At 43.6% G+C, this 10,724-nt stretch overlaps 1 protein-coding gene across 1 annotated transcript in view; it reads right to left on the reverse strand.

Annotated features, from left to right (window-relative positions):
• mtnr1aa (melatonin receptor 1A a) overlaps positions 1 to 9,941 on the reverse strand; it is a 36,649-nt gene extending 26,708 nt beyond the window's left edge. The window contains exon 1 of the mRNA XM_080520410.1: positions 9,621 to 9,941. Coding sequence (XP_080376536.1) covers positions 9,621 to 9,804 — 184 coding nt within the window. The 5' untranslated portion in view covers positions 9,805 to 9,941. The remainder of the gene's footprint in view (positions 1 to 9,620) is intronic.
• Positions 9,942 to 10,724: the final 783 nt, after the last annotated feature.

Consider the following 10,724-nt stretch of genomic DNA (forward strand, 5'->3'; position numbering starts at 1 on the left):
AAACAGTAACAACAAGTTGTATTTGAACAGTGAGAAAACAAACACAAAATAAAGTGATAACTGTGTTCGCTGTTGATATTTGGTGCAGAGGATATTGGAGCTGCAACCAAGAAAAACCTGATCAAACCAATAGCTATTGCTGTATATTTTGTATAATAAACTTGACATCTGAATAGCGTTCATGAGAAAAGGAAATATTCAAAATTGAACTTGGGTAGGATGGGAGGGCAGGGGTGAGAGGTAAAGGGAGGAAAAATGTCCCAAATGCCATATTTTTTAGTATTTGGCTCTTCAGTGCTGTACTAAAATGATGATTCTTTGTGTTTCCGAAAGTGACCTCTTTCACATAATAAAGTCATTTAAGCAACAATTTATATCCAACACAAGCTCTACTTGTGCAGGCCAACAACTCTACTCGATGCTCGACTTTGAAAATTGTGTCATTTTATGAAGCTGAACAAAAAAAATGGAAAAAAAAACAAAAAAGAAAAAAAACGGAATAAGCTGTTTGGCATTGGTAAAGAACATTTTCTACATTTTTCATGGGTTCAACCCACATACTGCTGCTCATCCCATTCACCCTTACCAATGTGGTGCAATTTAAATAATCAAACTGCATTAGAGGTTTTGCCAAGAATCAGTGAAATAATCGACCAAATGCACATTCCTTAACATGTTTTTGCTCGGTTTTGCATGTTGTGGCTGGTATGGGCATTTTCAAAAGTACGAGGCAGGGAAGGTGAACTCTCCTCTTGACTTTCCTGGCATCAATATTACCATGCGGAATTACAACGATGTCTACCAATAGCATCGTATGCTTGAGTTTTCACTTTGAAAATTATATGCAAGCAGGCAAGATACTGATAAGAGCGGTTTTAAGGATACACTGCTCCAATGAGAAATTATTTAGTGCTTTCCCGAACGAAGGAAGAATATAAGCACATTTTTAATGTAATACGGTCATTGGCATATTGTTTCCATAAGACTTTATTTCAAAAAGTTTCACATATTCTATCTTCCTCTCAGTAGGCCTGTAAAAGACTCGTATAAACCTTAGTTGTGCTGCTGCTACGTTTCAATCTGCTTCACCGTGACGCTGTGAACAAAGAATATTTCAAGCTGTTGGTTATTACATAATGCTGAAGTTCACCGGAGGTTTCAGAGGAAATTCAGGATGAATCTCATCTTGTGCAGACTGAAACTAACAAGTGTGCATCTCTGTGCATGTGACAGAAAGCACAGGTTTGATTGGCCAGAGTCTGTTCAGTTTCCATGTTTTCCCAACAGTGAAATGTTCTTGAACTGTCTCATGAGTAATGAACGTCTTCCATATTAACAGTGACATTTCTGCACCAAATTTAGGTGATAATATCAAATCAAAGGCTTGTTATTCTATTTTAGGAAGGGTTTTTTTTTGCCCTCCCCCAACGTGTTACTAATCCACATAGACAACATGTCCCTCTCCCCCCTCAGGATTGTATTTAGCAAGTAGTTTGAAAAATGTTGTAATATATAAAAGAGTACACTCATCTGGAGTGTGCATGCAGGACAGCGTCTGAGTTACACAGCACAACACTGAACCCAGAGACATTGGTCTGATAGGATTGAATGGGGCAGTGTTCACAGGGCAACATCAAATGATATTTCTACGTCTGTTTTAATAGTCATCATTACATACCATTCTATTGAATCACCCTGTTGGCTCACACGGAGTGATAAAGCTTTCTGATGGAGCCGTTTTCCTGTAAGCCCAGAGGGCAAAACCAGATCTTGTTTTTTAGATCCATTTATAATAAAACAACAACCAAAGAAATAGGAAATTGATGAGGAGGAAATTGGCTAAAAATAAGATCAGTTTGTGTGTTATTCTTATTTTTTTATTTGAGGAATACCAACAGAGCCTGCAATTTTTTTTTTTCTTTTTCTTTTTCTTTTTTTTTTTTCCCATCAGTGCCCCGCTTGAACAATCATACAGTCTGACACATTCACAGCTGGAAGCTGCTGAATCCAACTACAGTCTTGCACTGTTGTCCACCGACGAGCAATGGTGGACCAAGCGCTTCACTCAAGGGCACCTTGAACACAGATGAGAGCGTTTTTCGCTTCCCTGTTCTGATTTTCTCAACTGGGATTCAAACTGGCACCCTCCCCATTACCAGCTAACATCTCTAACCTCAAAGTCCCTGTGTGTGTGTGTGTGTGTGTGTGTGTGTGTGTGCGTGTGTGTGTGTGTGTGTGTGTAATCAAACAGTTACCACTCTACTGTAGGCACTCTACAGTATGCATGTGTTATGCATAGTTCCCCTTGGATGAGCATTAGGTTTTACTTGATCTCACCGCCCTAAGCTTCCCGTGTGCGTCATCCCAAGCTCCTATCGAGCAGAAAGAAGTTTTCACTGTATAATATTGTAAATGATTAAAAATAGCACCGGGAAGCATGGCATGAAGCGGAAGGGGGGGGGGGGGGGGGGGGGGGGGAGCTGGAGTGGTGGTGGAGGTGGTAGTGGTGTGGGCGCTGGGGTGGGGTGTTGGGGGGGGGGGGTTAAATGTTTGCAAATACGCTTCCTTGTATGTGCAAGTATTTTTAGACTCATTACGTCCTTCTTTTGATGTTTAAACACGGTCGCCTCCCTGAATGTGTGAGACAGATTTTAGACAGGCTGAGAGAAACATGCACACGGGGGTCACCACCGAGAGGACCAGACGCCAGGCGCCCGTTCCTGTTGCATCCAGCCATGTGAAGCTTCTCATTGTTTGATACTTCATAAAACATTTTTTTTTTTTCATAAAGAACAGCATTAATTTACTTTGTCCACTTGGCCATCATATAATCTGGAATCCAGTGGGTTTGCACGACAGCCCACTTATTGCCTGACTGGCTTGACGCAAAGCGCTATTGGCAGAATTCCTCTACAGGTATGCGGCCTGACAACACAACGTCCGCAGAGCGCGGTGGGGGTGTTGGATCAAAGTGATGCAAACAGACAGGGTGTCATGGAATATGAAGCCTGGAAGGTCAAGTTTAAGTGAAAAGGGAAAAAAAATAAAAATGTTCAAGTGCACGTGTGTGTGAGGGTGAGTAAGCTCAGGAAGAGGAAGCGTAAGGGGGGGGGGTGCAAAACTTCATGAGTGGAATGCAAAATGCAGCATGTAAAGCAGAAAAAGTGGAAAGAAAAGAAAAGAAAAGAAAAGAAGAAAAAAAAAAAAGCCCAAGAGAAACAGCCAGCATTCTTATCACACAGTGAAGGCACAGCATATAGACTGAGTGGATTATGGCAGGCAGGCTTTGTTTTTTCACATAATCCTGTAAATATTAGAAAAAATTGTGAAATTGTTAAGAAGATGTGGCCTGTCATGAAGAGCAGACCGAGTCAAATGATTGCTTGCTGGGTCACTTTTTCTTTCTCTTGATGACCCTGTCAAGAGGCCTGAGCCCAGCGGGACAAAGTGGCACCTGCCAGGAATGAAATAATCCAGTCATAGAAGAAAAACATTTCTTTTTCTTTTTTCACAAAGCAGCTCTTGGATTTTTGTTTTTCTTTGCTACAAACTGCCAACAGCACAAGCAACACACATGACTGAAACAGCACACCTCTATCTCTTTTACTGTACGTCTATAGTTTGCATTCCAGGCACACATTAATATATTGCATTAGTCCTTTTGTTTTTATCTCTGTTATCGTGCATTGTTGTAACCCCCCCCTCGCTCGCTCTCTCTCGCTCTCTCTCTCTCAATCAGTGGCAAACAAGCCGGACCAGGTTTTCATCACAGGCAACAATAACATCATCCTAACAATCCCAGCAGCTGAACCACAGCTATGCATATATCTGCTGCCTAATTAGATCTGTGTGTGATCTAATGTTTGAGTTCTAATCCTTAGGAGAGCCAGAGAGCCCTCTGACGGGAAAGCTCTATGAAGTAGATCTGCCAGGCGGACGTAATTAATGAAAAACGCACCGAGTCTTTTTACATGGTGCGGGGATGCACGGGAGCACTAAAAGAGGCGGTTAATGCTGACTGTAAGTTATCAGGTACAAAGCAGCCTCGGGGCCTGCTCACAGGCGCGCCTTCCTTCCGTGTCCTGGCGGGCAGCAGGGGCATTAACTAATCTATAGCTGGGAGTTAAGTGCCTCATGAGAAAAAGAAGGAGATCCTTATCTTCTTGCACTCAATGTTCATTTATTCAGCTCGGGCAAACTATAAATTAATTGCAAAGTCATGACCTGCTGGCTGTTGTAGGTCCCCAATTAGTCAGGGCTTTTTTACCCACTGAGGCGTTCTTTTTTTTTTTCTTTCTTTCTTTCGTTTGGTCCTTAAGCTGCTCCACCACACTGTGCTGCTCTGATATTCCGCACAGCCATCACCACAGAAACTGACAAACCTGCTGAGCTGCTCTGACTTCATTACATATCTGCTGGGGAACAGTGAGAGGAATGATACGTCGTCAGTCCATCGGCAGCCAAATATGGGCCTTAACTCAATAATATTATCCAGAGCAGTGCTTGGGTTCACTTTTGTTTTTCTTCAAATTTATGCGGATCAATGAGAGAAATACTCAGGGTAGTATTAAATACAAAACTAATATTTCAATTGTGAGTAACTGTGTAAAGTATGTGACTGCTATGAGATTTGTATTTATTTAAATATGAAATATAATCGGATTATGTCTCGGAAAAAGACAGAATACGCCTTGTGTCAACTTGAGCCAATGTGCGTATTCTGACGTACTCTCTAACCTGTCGACCTTTCAATTCCTTAAACTATGAGGCCCACTTGAATGTGTGAAGAGAATTACAAAACAATCCATACATAGTTTTAAAGTTAAGCTTTAGGTGATTGTGATCGACAAAAATACACAATTGTGTAATCTGCCTTAATTTTGCAGCTCGCCTCGCGTGTGTTGGTCGACTTTAGTATGAGCAGCAGGTTTAGCTAAGCAGCAGCAGAGACTGCTCTCTTTCCCCACTCGTGTACAATGTGGCACACAGTGCGCATTCATCTCTTTTACGAAGTGCTCATAAAACAGTCACGTGGAAATAAAAGTATGGAAGTCATTTCTTGAAGGAAAGTATACTTGAGAAATATAAGACTGGATGAGAGGAAGAGAGCAACAACAGTTGCAACAGTCAGTAAAACAACTAATCGTTCTTGAAATGTATTTGTCCGCTGCTTAAATGTAGTCGGAATAACGAAATGCACTAAAATGCGAATATTCTGGAGGAAAAAAAAATCAAACCTTAAAAAAAAAAAAAATCCACAAAATGTGAAAGAAGTGCTTTTATCAAAGATCAATGATTTTTCAGTCGCTTCATTTGATAGTCATGTAGTCTGTCTTTTCTAGGCTGGGCGAGGAGCTCATGCACGTATCTGAGCCTCAGTGCCTTTTTGATTTCTCACTGATCAGCCTCCCTGTTTGCTTTTCTTACAGAGCTGTAATAAGTTCCTGCTAATGAAAACAGAATATCTTATGCCCTTTGCCGCACATTAAAAGCCTTTGTCGCCAGCTTTTTTCTTTTTTTTTTCCTCCCCAGCCTGGCACCAAATCAACCAGAATTACAACTTTATAGTGGGCGTAGAGATGCTTTTACCTTCAGCAGATTAAAGTGAAAACCTTTAGGGTCAAATATCTAAGTGAAGTACAGAGAATAAAAAGACGCTTTTAATGGAGGGGGAGTTCAACAAAACGTGGCCATTCAACGTTACGAGCTGGAGTTCACTGTTACAAGGTTTTTAGCCTTGACGGCGGATAAAAGGAGAGCTTTGATCACGAAGTGGCATAAATTATTTTCAGACTCAACAATGCAGGAACAAGTCAACTTTGGACGGCTCCTGTACCTCCCTCTTTGTGGGTGAAACTGCAACTGCTTGAGCCAAAGGGGGTTCAACACGAGGGTTCACGAAGGAGCCGGCGCATCATCAGAGGTGGGAACACATGATACAGCAGTTGGATACCGACACCACCGGCAGACAATACATTATGCAGAGTGGTTTACTTTTCATACCGCTGCTTTAAACATGTCTTGGCAGTGACACAAAAGTCTACAACCAAGCATTGACACTGAAGGGTTTTTTTCTGCACTGGTGTTTAGATTTAGAGTGAATAAGTAGTAAACACGGTCACTGAGGCAAGAGATGGTGCAGATGGGTCCTAAGCTAATGTGGCTTAAAAGAAATGTATTGTTGGGAAACAGAGAAGTCTTTTTATTTTAAAGTTAAGACAGATAGGATCAGTAATATCAAACCTTGGAGATGAAAATGTTACCTCCCATCTTCACATAAACCATTCTGGTTGCATGAAAATCAGCATTTTTTTTTTTTTAAGCACTCGTGAGTATGTGATTCCCTTTAGCCCTGTTTGAGCAGAACAGATTTCACCCAAGAAAGTTTTTGTTCGGCTGTTGCGTCATACTTGTAGCTTGCGATCTTGAATCGAGACGCTCAAGGCTCCTGTGAACTCTGGTTTGAGCGATCAAAGCATCTCTCCAAACAAGTCTTTCAAGCGGCTCTCCTCATGATGAAAATAAAACAGGAAACTGCGGATTCAACATGTACTCTCAAACATCTACAGAGGGAGATTTGTTTTCCTTTCACAGTCACGTCTCTATTAAGCGCCACAGTGCTGAGCCAATTTCTGTTAAGAATCTCCCAACAAAGCCAATGGATATTTAGAAACCAAAAAACATTCATTTTAATTAGAGACACATGCAAATACCACTTAATGCTGCATTAATTCCCCCCAAAATAGTCATTACACACAGACCATTCATACTGTAACAGATATGAGGAGTGTAATGGGTGATCAGAAATAACATCCTGCCGGCACACGGCCAAGTCACGCAACACCGAAAAGGACAAACACAAACATCACAGAACAGTCAGCGCCTCAGCAGTGTGGAGCAGATTCATTTTTTTTTTTTGTTTGTTAGTTTATTTGTTCTTTCTCACTGCAGTGACGCTCAGCACATCCGGGCATCGGTGCACTAATGCTCATCTGTATCTGTCACTTCAAGTTGTTGAATCCTGAGATAGCTGAGTCACCATTTCAACATTTCCTGCTGAACTTGTTGAGATTCCCGCCTTGACACCGGCGCGGAGGACACAAAGGAGCGCCACACAGGCGAGACCTTTCAGATGTCTCGCGGAAACCTCGACACCTTTCCATTACTCTAAGTCGCAGAGTCGACTCTGACAAGTGAAAGGGAAAAAACATAAATGCGATTCCCAACGAGAAGGGCTCAGTTTGTCACACTGCAATCAAAAAAAACAATATTAAGCATTTCTCACAGCACGTCAGAGGCATTTATTGTCTCCTGTGACAAGCGAGCTATAAACAGTTCTTGTGTAAACATGGAGGGGAGGCTTTGGGTTTTGTGGCACATCCAATGGGAAGCAGCAGTGTATGTCAACAATCACATGCAGCCACAACGCTGTCCGTTTTGTTCCGTAAAAGATAAGGCAAGACCCATTTCAGGTCGCAGCGAAGCCGAGTCGGTTGATTCAAAGCAGTTACGAGATAAATTCCTTCATATTACATGCAGACTGTACATTCAGGAAGATTTCTTGGCACGGGGCTGAGCTGACATGTACTGCTTTTGCATCCAGCCATGCAGCCCAGCCCGCTCGCCATGTGTTGTTGGCTTCACGCTCAACTCGCTCACTGGCCATTTCATGCGCTGACAGAGAGTTTGGTCATGCAGAGACAGCAGTGCTGCTGCCACCTGCAATATGTGACCACATCGCCTGCCAGGTCCTCCGCTGAGTGTATTTCATTGCTTGTTATTTAATTTATCCCCTTGTTGTCGGACCGCTGTGCAGTTTCAAATAATGTTTGCTCCATGCCAACAGAAATTATGCCCACTTGTTTTTTCCTCAAAGGAGATTCCATCTATTCTACAAAAAGGAAATTGAATTCCTTGTGGACGGAAAATGCAGACAATAAAACCCACTTTCGAACTGAGAGAAATATGTGGCCAAACAATCATCAAGGGCATCAAATTCCCACCGATAAGGCCCGCTAAAACAAACGGAGATTAAAGCATGAATGGGAAAGTTTTGAGATCAATCAATGTGTCTGCCAATCCGCACATGATTTGCCAATGGCCTTTCAGACAGGAAATTGTAAAAGCCCTAAGTTAGGCATGCACGTCTGCCAAACTTGAATGGAAAGTAGCAAATGCGCTTCAGCGGCATGAACTTGAGGAAGTGCGTCACAGTCCTCATTAGTATTCATGCCCTGTTTCACAAAACACAAAAGATTTTTTTTTTTTTATTCTTCCCTCAAACCTCAAGACTTTTCTCCAAGTCGGCTGATCGCCATTTAAAACTTTGTCCAATGTGTGGAATAACTAGGCAGCCATTCGGGTCTGGTGATGCTTAACAACAACAACAACAACAATAACAACAATAATGAGGATAATGAAAATTAACTATGTGCTTGATTAAATTGCTGGTGCTTGCTTGTTATGACCTCATTACATGTAATTAACTATGATTACAGGAAAAATTACTTCAAAAGGTGCAGTTTCCTAAATTTAACTCCTCCCTTGTCTCCTACTTTGTTCCACAAATTAACAAGCAATACTAACCCTGCACATTCTTGGGTTAATGCAGAGATTCAATCAGGGCAGACGAATCCCACATAACATTTAATATTACTGACATACATGTAGGGGGTTGGGGGGGGGGGGGGGGGGTACTCTCAGCTCTTCATTCATATGATGGAAATCTATTCTGACCCCAGCATCTCTGCAGTAAGTGAAATGGTAATGTCAGGCGGGTGTTTAGCAAATCGCCACTACTACAGCTTCCAAATGATGACAAGCGGGATCCGTGTGGCTGCCAGTCAGCGCTCGCGGACCTGCGCACGACAGGAACCCTCTCGGGGGGGGTTTCTCTCTCCTCTCACTATTAAATTATGAGCGTTTCCCCACCTCCTCTGAGCAAGGCAAACACCGCCGTGTCAATCTCGCCTGAACTCAGGGAGGAGGGAGCGGAGGGGTGGGGGGGCGTATTTGTTATTTAATCCACAACCCATATCATAATTACATTCACCTGCCGAGTGGTGTCCACACACACGCACACACACAAAGTTCCACGACGCATCTGGTAATAATTTGGACATTTGGTTATTGAATGAAAGCACCGGCTGGTTGAACACGGGAGAAGCCTGGGAAGCATTAGTGTAAAGTGTGAGCGGAAGCCGGGCTTTCCCCGCGGCTTCTCTGACCGTGTCAATAATCGCTCCAGTTACAACTCCGCCGCTTCCTCGCGCTCCTCTGAGCGCACCCGGCCGCCGCCGCGGACTCGGTGTAGGTCAGCCTGAGAAGCGGGCTGTGGTCAAGTTGACGTCTCTCTTATCTGTCCAGTGTTCATTACGGTCATTCCACTCATCCGCGGCTGAGAGGAGGCATTTTTACGCAGGACGCGCGGGTTCAGAGCGCGGAGTGAAATAGAAAGATTTATTTTCATAATAACGATAATAAATGTGACTACTTGTCAAGGTAACCGTCGAACGTGTTCGTTTCTCCACATGTTTGTCACTTTCAAAAATGTTACATTGACTTTTTTTTGTTGTTGTTTCGTCCCTCATGCAGCGCGCGCGCGCGCACCTGAGACTCACCTGCGTTTCTGAGCTTCTTGTTGCGATACACGGAGAAGATGACCAGCAGGTTCCCCAGGATGTCCACCACGATAGTGAAGATGAGGAAGCAGCCCAAAGTTGTGCTGACCCACGGCGGGCGGTTCAGGACGGCGTCACTGGGGTCCGGCGAGGAGCTGTTCAGGTGAGACCCATTTATCACCATTGTACACAGTCGCGGAACTTTCTCACACGGGGACAAATTGGACCGCCGCCTCCCCCCCAGGCCCCCGGGTCGCCGCCACCGCGCGTCCCTACAGCCCGGTGGACACCGGCGGTGGGTAACCAGAGCCACCCGCGGGTCTCATCTCCATCCTTTCTTCCTCCTCCTCCTCCTCCTCCTCCTCTTCTTCTTTTTCTTTATCTTCTTCTTCTCCTTCACCCAGCCGCCGCGGATCAGCTCCGGTCGCCTTCCCCGTCGCTCTCCCTCTCGGTGTCACTCCTGCGCCCGTGTGCCATTCACTTTGTCGGTACGCATGTGTGACATGAAGCCGCCACTTCAAACCTTCCCAGCATGTGATCAAACAATCCGGAGAGGAGCGGAGTTTTATTTCCAGGGAGAAACACTGTCGCTCTGTGGTCGAGGCGTGGAAAAGCAGCTCGTCGTGCGTCCTACTTTTTTTTTCTTTTCTCCCTCCCCCATTTACCGGATGCGTGTTCATTCATGGCTCCGTGGACTCTCGTTCGCTATTTTTTTTTTCCAGCAGCCCATTCATTATTATTTCCAACAATCATTCATGCGAGATCTCTTTCAGAAAGAAAAATACAAATAAGCCCAGATACTTGCGGAAGTTTTAAGGCAATTGAAGCCGACACTGATGCTCATTCGCGCTGGTTTGAAGTTGAATCGTTCCATAAACGATCCAAAAAACCTGGATTTACGATCATTAAGGATTGTGGGCGACACTGACGTTTTCTATGGCGTGTTTTGTTTATTTGGTTTTTTATTACTTTTCATTTGGAAAGGCTCACGATATAAGGTTTTCACCTTGATTTGTTCAACACTTCTCAACCTTGTACAAAACACCAATCATGTCCACTTCCAGGCAAACTTTGACAATGGATGTGGTTTCAATACAAAGAGTA

The sequence above is a fragment of the Blennius ocellaris genome, assembly GCF_963422515.1.
Source record: "Blennius ocellaris genome assembly, chromosome: 3".
NCBI classification, from domain to species: Eukaryota; Metazoa; Chordata; class Actinopteri; order Blenniiformes; family Blenniidae; genus Blennius; species Blennius ocellaris.